The sequence below is a fragment of the Hibiscus syriacus genome, unplaced genomic scaffold, assembly GCF_006381635.1.
Source record: "Hibiscus syriacus cultivar Baekdansim isolate YM2019G1 unplaced genomic scaffold, ASM638163v2 tig00110895_pilon, whole genome shotgun sequence".
In the NCBI taxonomy this organism is placed as follows: domain Eukaryota; kingdom Viridiplantae; phylum Streptophyta; class Magnoliopsida; order Malvales; family Malvaceae; genus Hibiscus; species Hibiscus syriacus.
Genome location: NW_024062903.1, coordinates 3,764,510 through 3,779,218, shown reverse-complemented (window position 1 = coordinate 3,779,218; position 14,709 = coordinate 3,764,510). Strand labels below are relative to the sequence as shown.

Genomic DNA, 14,709 nt, shown 5'->3' with positions numbered 1-14,709 from the left:
ATTCGTCATGTACCGACTAACCACTCCCACTGTTTGTGCAACGTCTGGTCTTGTGCATATCATAGCGAACATTAAACTTCCCATTGCTGATGCATACGGTACTCGAGATATCTCCATCCTCTCTTCTTCACTGATAGGACTCATACTGGAGGATAATTTGAAGTTAATATGAAGAGGGGTAGAAATTGGCTTACAATCTTGCATGCTAAATCATGACAAGATTTTCTTCAAGTAATTCTTTTATGAAAGCCAAATCTTCCTATTACTTCTGTCTCGGTGAATTTGCATCCCTAGAATCTTGTTTGCTGATCCCAAGTCCTTCATTTCAAATTCCCTAGCCAGTTGTGCCTTCAATTCTTCAATATGATATTTGTTGGGTCCTGCAACTAACATGTCATCCACATACAACAGCAATATAACAAAATCGTTATCACCAGACCTCTTGAAATAAGAACAAGGGTATGCATTAAGTCTGTTGTATCCAAGGCACATAATGAAGGAATCAAATCTCTTATACCAATACCTCGGCGCCTGCTTTAGACCGTACAGAGATTTGTTCAACCTGCAAACTAAGTTCTTCTTTTCGTCTTCTTCAAAACCTTCAGGCTTGAGCATATAAATCTCTTCTTCAAGATTTCCATGAAGAAAAGCTATTTTAACATCTAGCTGTTCCAAATGTAAATTCAATGTAGCACACATTGCCAAGACTACTCGAACTGTTGTTAGTCGAACCACAGGAGAAAAAATTTCATTGAAATCAATACCTTCTTTCTGAGCATATCCTTTGACCACCAGTCTTGCACGATACCTCTCCACTTGATCGTCACCATTTCGTTTGATTTTGAAAACCCATTTGTTACCAATTGGCTTCCTTCCTTGTGGTAGTGGCACAAGGTCCCATGTATTATTTTTATGAAGGGCTTCGATTTCTTCTTGCATCGCCATCATCCACAGTGAAGCATCTGAGCTGTTTATTTCCTCCTGATATGTTGATGGCTCACTGTCCTCTGTTAAAAGATAGTATGCAACATTTCCTTCTATAACATAATCTGAGTGCCAATTGGGACGTCTTCTCACACGATCTGATTGACGAGTTGTTGGAGCTTCAGAACTCTCTGGTTCTTGTTCTGCTTCAGAAGAATCTCCTTGTTCAAACTCATTTTCCATATGTATCTGTGTAGTCTCTGACTTTTCAGCGCTGTCATCGTCTTCTTTTCTTTGTAGCTTATCTTCTACAAAGATAACATCCCTGCTAATGATCACTTTGCGGGCAGTGGGATCCCACAAGCGATACCCCTTTACTCCATCAGCATACCCCAAGAATTTGCATTTCCTGGATTTTGGATCCATCTTTGAAATTTCTTGGGCGTTGTACATCACGTACACAATACTTCCAAATACATGGAGGTTTGAATAATCAACTAGTTTACCAGTCCACATCTCCATTGGTATCTTCAGCTCTATTGTAGTTGATGGAGCTCGATTCACCAAATAACAGGCGGTATTGACTGCTTCTGCCTAGAATGATTTTTCTAGGCCTGCGTCCCTCAACATTGCTCTTGTTCTTTCTAACAAGGTTCTGTTCATCTGCTCTGCCACTCCATTTTGTTGAGGAGTGTTCGCTACTGTGAACTGTCTTTTGATGCCTTCTTTCTTGCAAAAGTCATCAAATTCTTCGCTTGTGTATTCTCCTCCATTATCTGTTCTGAAATACTTGATCTTATTTCCAGAATCAAGTTCCACCCGTGCTTTGAAGTTTTTGAAAGTTGAAAACACGTCTGACTTCTTCTTAATAGGGTGCACCCAACATCTCCTGGAGTAGTCATCAATAAATGAGACAAAATATTTTGCTCCGCCTAGGGATGTAACTGGTGCTTTCCATACGTCAGAGTGAACCAGTTCTAGAACACTTTTGCCTCTAGAATTTGATGTGTTGAATTTCAACCGGTGCTGCTTACTTGTTATGCAATGCTCACATAAAGTAAGTGATACCTTTGTTAAGCCTGGAAGTAGCTTTTGCTCCACAAGGACTTTCATTCCTTGTTCTGACATGTGTTCAAGTTTCTTATGCCATAGCATTGCAGAATCTGAACTACATGAGGCAACAGAGGTTTCTGCTTCTAGCGATGTCTCTCCCTTCAGCATGTACAAGTTTGCAGCTATCTTTTCACCTTTCAGCACCACAAGCGCTCCACGGAACACCTTCATGATTCCTTTCCGTGTTTCAATCTTGCTAGCATTATTATCCAACAATCCGTAGGATAATAAATTTTTCTTCAGACCTTTCACGTGCCGCACATCTCGAACAACTTTAATTGTTCCATCATACATCTTCAATTTGATGGTTCCCACGCCAACGATCTCTAAGGCATGATCATTGCAACTATACACAGATCCTCCTGAGACAGGTTCATAATGATGGAACCATTCTCTTCTTGAGGTCATGTGATATGTTGCTCCCGAATCAATGAGCCATATATCTGCAAATCGTTTTCTTCCTTCCACGGTGGTTGACGCTTCACAGCATAGAGCATCTCCATCATCTGAAGTGTTTGCGGTATTGCCTTGTGGATTGGAGTTTTCCTATTTTAAATTCTTCTTGCTTCTCGACTTCGATCTACCATGTTTGTGACTGCTGCTTTGGCCACGTTCTGTTGATCTCCCTCTCATCGTTGTCATCGTTGTCAACGCTTCTGCTTGTTGCAGATTTACTTGTCTATCTTCCTTGTTCTTGCGCCGATTTTCTTCTTGTAGAACAGCAGTTGCAACGTCATCGAAGACTAGACTGGTGACATTACTGTTTGTCAAGTTGATGATGAGTTGATCATATGAATCCGGTAGACTTTGAAGTAGAAGTTCAACACGTTCTTGTTCTCCTATTTTACAGCTTAAGGATGAAAGCTGAGAAAATAAAGTGTTCAGTGTATTTAAGTGCTCCGTCACTGAAGTAGATTCTGGCATACGGAGAGTGTACAATTTTATCTTAAGGAAAATTTTATTGTACAACGATGTGGCCTCGTACAGTTTGGTGAGATGATCCCATATCTCCTTAGTTGTCTTCTTCTCCTCGATACTTGACAATACTTCATCTGCTAATGCTAGATGAAAGTTTTCCATAGCATTTCCGTCCATTTCGATCCATTTGTTGTCGTCTGTGAAATCTACTGGCCTTTCGCTGATAGCTGCTAGACAATCGTCTTTCCTCAGGATGGCCTTCATCTTCAATTTCCACAATGAGAAATTTCTCCCATTGAACTTTTCAATATCAAATTTTGTTGCCATTGCTTCGTTTACGGATAGCTCCTACTATTTCACTATCGTGAATAGTTCTCTGGAACCTTCAAAGAATGGGTAATAACTTCTTACTTTCTTATGTTGGAGGATCCACCTTTTGGTGGCAATCACAAAGACAATAAGCAGATATTACACACTCTAACCTGGTTCTGATACCAATTGTTGCGGAAGACGGCTATCGGATAGAGCAAAATCGCAACTGATAATTTGAGAAAATAAAAATGAAGATAAAAGAGACAAAATTTTCGTGGAAAACCCCTAAAAAATTTAGGGTAAAAACCACAGACAACGGTAGAAGAATTTCACTATGAGAAAATAGGAATTACAACCTCTTTCGATCTACCAAGGAGAAAACAATGATAATTCTCCCTTGATAAAAAGGAGAAAACAACTCTCAAGAAACTCTCTAAATTCTCTCTAGTATTGGAAGAAAGCTGGAATGCTTTGGGATGATTTTGAAGCGAAATGAGATAGGGTATTTATAGCTAAATCTTAAGGACTTAATCTTGTAAATACCCTAAAGTTTAATGATTAAAATGTTATAATTATCCTTTTTTTTCAACAAAATGCAACCATCTTTGAATTAAATCAAAGTAGTTGGCTGCCATCTAGAAGATTAGCCGCCCATGATGACTTTTAATAGAAGAAGCGTTGGTAAAGGTCCAGAGAAGTGTTTCTCAGGCTGATATCGAGAAACACAAAAAATGGTTTTCTGAATTCGGATCTGTGTAAACAAAATCCAAATCCTTTGTTTCTTTTTTTTCTTCTCGAGGGTATATTGAGTTTTGTTTGGTTTCGTGATATATGTGCATCAAAAGGAAGGGTGTTCAATTCACTGTCATTTCTTAGTTTGATTGGAATTTGATTTATTCATTAAAAAATGGTTGATTGTTTGTAATCTTAGTGTTTATGAATGTTCTAACATCGTTGATACATAAGATAAGTGAATTTAATTTTCAGATTTTTATAATGACGCGGCATCAATTATTTCACTAAAGTATATAAAATTTGTACAATGCCAATGCATCAAATATAAAATAAATATTATAATAATTAAGACGGTTAACAAACAATGACAGCATACTATAGTTGCTCAAATTCGGCTCCTTTTTAGAGTATAACATTATCTTTTACCATCAATATCATTTAATAAATCTATATGTATTTTTTTATATTTTTATTTAACTAATATAATGATAACACATACAAAATAAAATAAAAAATCATGTCACCATACTCATTAAGCTGATGGCCAAAATAGAAAGAAAAAAAAAAGTTATAATTAATGTCAGTGGGACTCTCCGATGGTGGGGTTCATGTCTTCGAGCCCCTTGAGTCTGAAAACATATGGACACTGCCTCCGCAGTTGGATAACGGGTCAGCCAGCAGTTATAGCAGCAACACCTTCAGTTGGAGCTCAAGGATCGGAACAAGCGTCGAGATGATGATGATGAAAACGGGTGACAGTGCACAAATTGTTTTATATGCTTGGCTTGCGTGCCCATCCTCTCTTAGTTTCTTTTCTAATAATACGCGGTGATTATAAGGTAATATATATTCATAATCATTTTTAATCTATTAATATTACGATCATTCTGAAGACATAACTTCTCGAACTCATAACCTTAAGAGAGAACAACACTTCATTTAACCAATAAGGCCACTCAGTGTTATTGTTAGGTATTGAATTCCAAAATAATGCAGGTCATTCCCTATTTTGATCTACAACTGTATCCAAGTCCGTTATTACACAATTTCAGGGTTCGTAAGAACAGTAGAGCCAATTAACTTACCAATTTTGCAAATCTATTTCACATTATAATTTTGGTTGGGAGCAAGTTGCACCTCCAAGAACATACACCTTGCCTTTTTCTCCCTTCATGATCATTTCTCAAATTCATGGAATATAAAATTTGAAATGCCTAATATATTTTTATATTTGACAAGTCTATGCTTTTATTCTTTAAAACTATAATATTACATTGAACTTTTTAACTATTTATCTATATACCATAATATTCATTTTCTTTTTGCTGAAAATCCAAATTTTCAAACCAATGTTTCCAAACGGATAAAAATAGAACTCTATAAATTTATATAAACAAATATTGAATACGACTACAAGCAGGTAACCACTTTAGCAAAACAATGAATTCCAATATAAATAGAACTCTATGAACCTAAAATTATAAAAATAGAATTTACCAACACCTGAAGCTTATTTTGATACAAGGTGATGATTTATTTATGGAAACATGGAAAGCCAATAGTACATGTATGCTCTTCTAAAATGCATACCATTCATGCAGTTAAAGCTCCTCTCTAATTAGCTTAGTCAACCGGAACTTCAACCTCCATTTTTAGTCCAGAGCTCCCCAAAACCTGTGCCATAAATACAAAGCAATGCTAATCACCAAAGAACGTTATTTAAGCAAAATTGCTAAGAAAGTGAAACCTATCTTGGAAAATTACTTAAACAAGCTTTTCGATAATGTAATAAACATGCACATCACTTTAGATCGTTTCCGCTGTTTTATAAATGTTTCTCAATCGCATTGTAACATTGCAGAATATGCAAATATTTATGAACTCATCTTCTCTTTATTAGAAGTGCCAAATTCCTATGAATTTGTCGCTAGTTCCAGGACGTGCAGTAAATGCAGGAAACAAATATAACAGAATTAAGTTTTGCTCAACAGAATATGAAACTTTAAAATATAGCATAGTAATTGATGGTCCGAGGTCTTTCATCATTAATAAAAGTCCCATCATTCATATTACAACCAAATAATCAATCAAGAGAAAGCATGATTTAAATTTTAAGTAGGTAATTGGGGCATGTAAGGCCTATGTTATCCTGAATCGAGGGTGGGTGAATGTATTTGGGAGAATCACTCATTGTTTACAGTATATGCAGAGCCTAAGACTAATTAGAGTGGAAGGAACGTAAGTGAAGGCAATTTCCAGGGCCTTTGATAAATAAAAGACTAGTGTTTTGAATGACCTGATCTTGGCAATGTGGGACTTGGTCATTGGGAATTAGATATTCTGCTTATTGTTTAGACATTTTAAATTTGGACATTAGACTGATTTTGGATGGACTTCATGCATTGATGATTTACAAGTTCGATTTTGGTGATGCATGCCGTTAACGTTGCTTGAAGTATTTAGACAAGTATGATCTAGGTGCAAGCATGTTGGATTTTTTATGCCATATATTGAGATGTATCTTGCCAACATGAAATTGACTATATTGATCTCTTACTATATCCTCTCAACTTTAATCAGACTGGTCTCTCCCTGAAACTGATTTCCTTTGACCAGCCTAATAAATTAAACTCTTATGCAGAAAACAGAAGAATGAAAACTATAATAATAAACATAAACAGAATGGAAAGCACCTTAACGAAGTCTTCCAATGTTAGGTAAGAGTCCTTTGAGTAACCTGCTTCTTTCAAAAGCTGGGTCAAGACTTGCTGCAAAAGAAAGAACAAAAGAGTAAGATGTTATCGCACGCTGCTGGCATATGATTAATCTAACATGATGGTACCCTTAATAGAGAAACCATAAAACAGTCTATCTCATCCAAAGTAATGTTAAAACCGAAATGAAATTGAAATATTTACTTATATAAAATACAGAATGATGTTTAAATCTAAAATCATTATTCAATAATTTAAAGAAAATCTTAACAACGCAGTAGTCAATGGCACCAGTCAAATAGTATATCATACGATGCAACCACTTAATCATTAGTAGTCATTAGCTAGTAGCCACTTTTGCCCGGTGCATGCTTTTCAAAACCAAACACCCTACTTGAGACAGCTTTGATAAAATGGGAGTTTACAACTACCATGGGAAATTTTGCGAACAACAAAAACTAAAGTAGAAGTGTATAAATTCACCAACAGCCTGAGTAAAGATTTTCTGTCTACCAAGCTATTTTCTACAAAACCAAAGAAAAATGCAGAAAACATTTCCCAAAAATAATTTTTGCATGAAAATGACCTTCAGTTAGGGTAATCTCAATTGAACTAATAATGAAGGTGATCATTGCATATATTAATCAGATGAAGAAAAAATGAACAAATTAAACGCTTCTTTTAAATCCCTCCATATCTAAATTGGAGTGGAAGATCCAGAAAGTCAAACCAATCATGCAAATACCTTTACAAGATTCATCATAAATGAAAATCATCTGCTTCAGAAAGAAAATAAAGAAAATGTAAGGGACCGTACAAGATCAGTTTGCTCCCTTTTACTCTATGACATATTGTCGGAGCGACCAGTTAATTCTTTTTCCATATATTGGTAGGTAGTCAAATTGTCAACTTGAGACAAAAAATATTGTATAAATTTCTTTTTCACCTTCAATGTTATTTGAATTCATATGCAACGAAAAAATGTAAATAAATTAATTACAAATAAGACTGTTTTGCCTTTTTTGCACAATGATTCTCCATTTCTCCTCTTATTGCTGATTCTTTAACAGGTATTTCACTTTTCTTTTGCATCACAATCAGATATTACTAATAGGATATGTGAATTAAATTCATTCATTGAAATTGATGTTTTCATTGTCGTTCAGCATGCTAACAGAAAAAGTGCACTGGATATCCCAAAATGGATACTCTATCAGCATATCAAATAGGTTAATTTATGCATATTTTATCCAGGGAAAAGTAAATTATCATCAGAATACAAGTAATCATCAACGCTCACTTGCTCTTTTATGTTCTTTACAATTGGATGACATAACAATAAAAGGGAAAATCATAAGAGGCAAAAATAATTGGTTTTACCTCTCTTTGCTTATCCGAAATAAATGAACCAGACAAGTCACGTAACACTTCTAGTATGTCATTGAAAGACACTTTTCCATTGTCGTCGGAATCATACACTTTGAAGATAACTGAAACAGAGAGAAAATCTAATTTTGAAACGCTTTTCAACTTCTATGAGCAAGGGGCGATAAAAAGGAACCCCAAAGGTAATCATCGTAACTCTTTTACTTGTTGTGACCATTAATTCCAAATCAGATTGTACATAAACCAACAAAGACAATTGCTCTAGGGAAATGACAGTGAAAACTCACGTTTAATTTTCTGTTGTACACTTGCTTTAGCAGTAAACGCTGACAAGAATGCAACAAAGTCCTTAAAGTTCAAACCATCCACCATCTTAAGCAGCCTCTGTAAATGCAACAAATCCAATACATCAACAGACAAACTTTAGATCAAAGAAAAGAAAAACAGAACAAACTCAATCCTTTGCATAAAACTCTAACACAGCACGCAAACGCTGACATTGGACAACGATTTATATTCACATCCCAGAATTTAATTAATAACTCCAATAACATCAACCGGAAGACTACCTGAGAGAGCGGATTCATTGCAAACTCTGGAACCGATAAGAACTCATCAGCAGATATAAATCCCTTTGCATTTCGATCTAACTGACAAAACCTTTGGTACAAAGAAACAATTTCCTGCTGAGAGACTGCATTCCCACAGTCAAGAACAAATCAAAATTTGTATAATAAAACAACAAAATGGAAGAACCAGTAGGAAAAATAAAGCATATAGAGACAACCTACATAATCTCTGGCTGTGTTCTTGAACTTCTTCGATATCATATTGAGTTAGCATTGAAGAAGAATTGCCCATCGTGTCTCACTGATAAAATCTACAATTTTTCACCAAATGCAAAAGAACCAACTAATCATTAACACTGAATAAAGAAAGCCAATCATTCAATCAATAAATATACAAACTATGTTTTAACTTTAACGGATACAAAGAAACCGAAAGGTAGAACTCAAGATGCGCATGCAATAAACTAGGCTTGTTAAAAGTTCTAATCGGCTAACTACAAGTAGGTACCTCTATATTTTGAGAAACAAAAGCGAGCCCATCAGTCATTACACCAAATTTACCCAGTACCCATCAATCAGAACATTAATTACCATAAAAAAAAACCCTACTTTTCAAGGAATTGAAGGGGAACAAACCTTTGAAAACTTTGGTTCCAGAGAAACAGCGATAAACAAGAAGAAAATACAAATTTATGTGAACAGGTCTAACTTGAAGTGCAAAGTAAATACCTATTTTCTCTCTCCATTTTGGCTAAATACCTATTTTTTTCCTTGTACTTTGACTTAATTTTCAGCAATGTACTATGTTATAAGTAGATACTAGGGTAAACTATATATTTAGTACATAAATTATTAATTTTATTTCGTTTTAGTATTTAAACTTTCATTTGTTTTAAAATTATACCTAGTGTTTATTTTTGTCTAGTTTTGGTACCTCGACCATAAAAACTTAGTGAAATTATTACAATAAGGCATCTTTTATGGGTAAATTACATCATTTATCGCTCAACTATCTTCTTACTCCTATTCTAACCTTGAAGTTTATTTTTTTTAATTTAATTACTTAACTTTCAAATTACTCAATCACTCTAACTTTTAAATTTAATATTTTTGTTGTAATTATATATTAATAAATAATAATAAAAAATTTCATATCACAAAAATTATTAAAAAAAATATATTAAAGTGATTAACACATGAGCAATTAAAGTTGAGCATTTAAATTGAATTTTTTTAAACTTTAGTGACTAAAATAGAAGTGAGAAGATAGTTAAGTGATAGATGATGTAATTTACCCATAAAAATTTCCACGTGTAGCCGTTTTTTAAGTTTTAAATGGCATGATACTAATTAAAATGAAACAAAAAATAAACGTTAGACATGATTTTAAAACAAATAAAAATTTATGTACTTAAGCGAAACAAAATTTATAGTTTAGGTACTAAATGTACAATTTACGCTAAATATTATTAAATTTAAATAATGTTACAATACCAGATTCAAATTAATTGATTAATAAGTCAAATACATGTGGTCATGAAATTGTTATTTTGGTGTGAATATTTAGTACTTAAAATGACATAACTTGAGGGAAAATATTAATGCTCTCCATGAAGATTAAATTAAAGTATTTGGTAAATAAGAATAGGGATAGATCGAAGGGGCCGGAGTCACCTCCCAAAAATTTAAATTATAATATATTTTAGATATTTTTTAATTTTTTATTGATAATGTATTTTTGCCTCTTAAAATTTTATAAATGTATCATCTCTAAAATTTTAAAAATTCATCTCCCTAACAGAAAATCTTACATTGGTTCTAAATAAGACCAAACATCCAACCACTAGATCAACTTAATAAATTGTTATGTTTTTAACAAAATTAGTGTATACATATATGTATGTTAAATTACAGTTGATATTGAGTACAAGGTTCTTAACCTTGAGGTCGTGGGATCGAGTCCCACGGAAGGCATTTCATAATTCGGAGGTCTTCTACGGAAGCTGCTCTCAACCTGGTGTTAGGGGTAGCCTACTATCTTACCTCCTCCTTACCCCATTACACATTAGAACAAGGGACATCCATATATGTATGTTAAATTACAGTTGATATTGATATCATTTATTTAAAGATATAATTTTATAATATTTATAATATTATATATATATCTTATAATTTATTTTAAATATGATAAAATATTATTTATAATATAAATATATTATTTATATAGATTAATTTTATAAATATATTACTTATATATATTTATAGGGTTAGCATTTACTTACCCAATGTAAGATTCTTTAGTTCTACACATATTTAAAATCGTTGGATGAGTGAAAATAGATAGTTGAGATTGACTCCTTATTTTTTTTTCCAATGAATATCTTCTCATTTTCTATTGTTAATATCAACCATCTATTTTCAAAATTTAAATCTTTTTATCAGAACATGTAAAACTTATAAATCATTTGTCACTATTTAAAAATAAAACATATTACCACTCGTATATAAATCAAAATACAATTACATGCCCCTAATCACATGTACCATACTCTGCAACAACGCCGGAAGAACTCCCTTACTGAAGTCGATAGATGCACTGGTACAATTCTTTTAACCTGAAAGGTGAGTAATAGAGTGAGCTTCGAAAAGCTCAGTAATACAGAACTACCAGATGATGCTGAAAAACGTGCAGATACAGATAAACATATTTTCCTTATTGGTTCAGATATTTACAGATCTTTATGTTGAGCTGAGGTCCATTGATATCGCATGTAGTAACAAATAGTATTCATTTCAGATGGAAATATTTCGGATGTCTAGGTCAGGAGATCAGAACAGGTTTTCTAGTGTGTTCCCAAAAATCATGTAACTTTTCAGATCTTTTTTTTTTTAAAAACATATATAATATACCCCCCCATCCAACAAGTCCAAGTTGTGTAGGTTCCCCAGAACCATACACCCACCATCAAGTCCAGTTGGCCCTGAGCACACAGCCGAGGAACCGGTAAATAAGGCCCTGAGCACACAGCCGAGGAGCCTCCAGGTATACTTCCTCCAACATTACCCCCCCCCCCCCAAGTAAGATATGTCCGTCCGTAAACGGATATATCAAAAATCAAAACATAAATCAGGTCAAGTATCATATCAGAAATCAGGTCAAGTAACAGATCAAATCCAAGTCAAGTATCAGATCAGAATCCATGTCAGATATCAGATCAGAATCCATGTCAAGTATCAGATCAGAAATCAAATCGAAAATCAGGTAAAATATTCATGTTAGGGAACACACCAGAATTTACAGATAGTATTCAAGATATTGGATAATCTTAACAAGTAGGGGAACACGGATCTTTAGTATACCGATAGAATATCGGAATTCAGAATCACTATTGAAAGAGTTCAATAACTGACAGAATCATCAGTTATTCAGAAAGTGACTTGAGCTGATAAGGAAGAAATGAAGGTTCAGGACATTTATATTATCTATCGATTGATCGAATTATCGGACAACTCTTAGATGAATAGTTTCCAGAACTAATGCCTGTCGATTGGTCAATTCATTGTTCTTCCAGGTATTTACTCTTTAATACCACAATTCTTATCCATAGACCATTTTCGAAATCATCGTTGAATAGATCTTCCAATGTCTTTATTTCATTTCCACACTTCCACAATATCATGAAATACTGACGTACTTGATTAATTTGTTCATAACCCATTGTAATTGTACACTACGTAACTTATCAGAGTTTCCAGACTTATCCAAATCACTTACTAAATCCTCAGTCATTGAGGTTACCTATTCATTTAGTAGTAATCTCCATTCCAGTTACTTCAGGATTTTCCAGAGTAATTCAAACGTTCCTGAATTCAGATACATGTTGTACTTCCATTCCATTCAATTTGGTCTTCATGGTTGATTGTCGAACAAACGTTCAATTCTTAGTACTGAATACAATCTAGAGCTGAGTTGAATACTTCCAAAATTTATCATCGAGCCAAACTTGAGAAGACGAACACATGTTCTAGAATATCTATGTCATTCAGGTAGACATAGCTTTAAGGTTGATCTATTCACTTAAATTGTTTTCCATTACCTTTAAAGGTAGTCCAATACTTATGCTTACTTGGATTCCTTAATTAATCCAAGACATTTACTTAATTTAGGCCAAAAGGGTATTTTGGTAACTTGATGTCCATTTTTATTCCATCATTTCAGAGCTCGAGGATATCCAATCATTCCTGAGCTTGGTGATATTCTTGGGTCATTTCCATTGTATTTTGGTCATTTTACAGATCTACGGTATTTCAATCTTTTCCTTCCATCCGGTCTTATTATTTAATTCAATCTTATCATTTACTTTAGTCCTTTCGAATAATTTCTAACAGTAGAATACCCCCTATAAATTATTCTTCAAGTATTGCTCATTATTCGGATTTTTCGAGTCAAGTGTCTTCTCATATTTTACAAACGGAAATCATGAATTTTCTATACAAAGTCATGATCTTAATAATTAAATCTGTACTTAATCGAGTTAAGTACGAATCCCCTAAGTATTTTCTCATTCAGAGTCAACTCAGACTATTCTATCTCTTAAGGGCATTTCCGTAATTTCTTAACCAGATAATTTCGATATTAGCTCTTAACGAAAATAATTATAATTTAGAGATCCTATGATTAATTGATTTCGTGAACACTCTCTGATCTTGAAATGATTTCCTTAACAGACTTCTAATATCCTTCAAAAACCCTCATAAGACTAAAAACCGGTTATCCGCATTTCCTAATCAAAACTAGCATTTCTTATGCACATCAATAGTTTTACCAGATCAATATGTCTTTTCAGAGTTATTAACCAACTTCCAGGGATAATTCTTATCATCTTACACATAAGGGTATTTTCGTAATTTTACCCTACCAGATTATTCTCACAATTTCTCATCCAAGTACTTTTTAACATTTAACCTTTGATGAAATAAATTATAATTGCAGATACAGGGCTGATTTCTTTATCACATCACAAACTTGTAATTTAATCTAACAATTCCTCAATCTCTTATATAGTCATTCAAACCGTAATCAGTTACAGAATTCTACCACATCATCGAGTGTAAATTATTCAACTCCACCAAAGTGTCCAACATTATCTTGTTCATGCATTTATCAATATAAACATGTTCCATAAGCATAAAGAGGTAGTAAAGTATTACCTCGATTTCTGTGCAATACTGATCGACCATAAAAATTCCATTCGAATGCCTTTGATCCTCAATTCAGCTTCCAATAATTCCTCAGATACATATCAACATAAATTATATCATAAACGAATCTTAATTACGATAAACGGATCGAATCGGGTGATAAATTAGTGAAATACGGCTTACCGGGTTCGAATTTGGCGAAACGGACTTCGGATTCGGATTCAGGACGTCGAAAGCATAAAATATGACTTTTTGGAAATTTGGAATTTTCGGTCAAAATCAAAGTCAACGGGTTTGACTAACAATTTCGAGGCCTTCGGCTTCGAATTTCGAAAAACGGACAGCGGAATCGGATTTGGAACGTCAAAAAATGTCAGGATAGGTATACTCGGTCGAAGTCAAAGGTCGTTTAATGCCCGATCAAAGCCGGTCAAAGTTTTGGTCAACAGTGGTCAACTCCGGTCAACGGTCAACGGGTCAACGGTCAACGGGTCGGGTCAACGGGTCGGGTGGGGTCAACGGGTCAGGTAAATGGGTCTGGTCGGGTCAACGGGTCGGGTCGGGTTATGACCGGTCAAACCGGTCAAAACAGTTCCAAAACCGGTCAAACCGGTCACTTTTCCCTTCCCCACGCGCAGTGGCGGCGCGTGGGGGCGCGTGAACAGTGATAAAATCCTGGAAAAATTTCTAAAAATTATTTTGAGCAATTTCGAGATACTTACAAAGCTCGGTTCATAATTTTGAACGGCGGAGAGCTCGATTTCAACGAATCAGAAACTTTGACCGCTTCACCTCCTCACGCGCCGCCGTGGACGGAGACCAAGGATGACACC

At 34.4% G+C, this 14,709-nt stretch overlaps 1 protein-coding gene and 1 pseudogene across 3 annotated transcripts; one reads left to right on the top strand and one right to left on the bottom strand.

The window, feature by feature from the left end:
• The window catches only part of LOC120145966, a 32,495-nt pseudogene extending 27,756 nt beyond the window's left edge, over positions 1-4,739 (top strand).
• Positions 4,740-5,497: 758 nt separating this feature from the next.
• On the bottom strand, positions 5,498-9,394 carry LOC120145834 (calcineurin subunit B-like). 3 transcript variants are annotated; one of them, XM_039159562.1, is made up of 7 exons: positions 9,308-9,394; positions 8,894-8,982; positions 8,672-8,796; positions 8,390-8,486; positions 8,097-8,206; positions 6,696-6,770; positions 5,498-5,676 (listed from the first exon to the last, which is right to left on the bottom strand). In XM_039159562.1, exons 2-7 carry the CDS (start codon positions 8,961-8,963, stop codon positions 5,626-5,628), a joined length of 528 nt encoding a protein of 175 aa, XP_039015493.1. In that variant the 5' UTR covers positions 8,964-8,982; positions 9,308-9,394; the 3' UTR covers positions 5,498-5,625. The 3 variants fall into 3 exon arrangements, with proteins under 3 accessions (XP_039015493.1, XP_039015492.1, XP_039015494.1); XM_039159561.1 differs by lacking the exon at positions 5,498-5,676 and having other exon boundaries at positions 6,559-6,770; XM_039159563.1 differs by lacking the exon at positions 5,498-5,676 and having other exon boundaries at positions 6,559-6,770; positions 8,890-8,982; positions 9,308-9,372.
• Between the last annotated feature and the right edge of the window lie 5,315 nt (positions 9,395-14,709).

Bases quoted from the DNA above. Each gene is read 5' to 3' on its own strand.
- LOC120145834 (XM_039159561.1), bottom strand. From the start codon at position 8,963: ATGGGCAATTCTTCTTCAATGCTAACTCAATATGATATCGAAGAAGTT. The intron at 8,797-8,893 runs GTAGGTTGTCTC...GTGGGAATGCAG, and splicing joins AGAACACAGCCAGAGATTAT to TCTCTCAGCAGGAAATTGTT. The intron at 8,207-8,389 runs GTGAGTTTTCAC...TCTCTGTTTCAG, and splicing joins TGTACAACAGAAAATTAAAC to TTATCTTCAAAGTGTATGAT.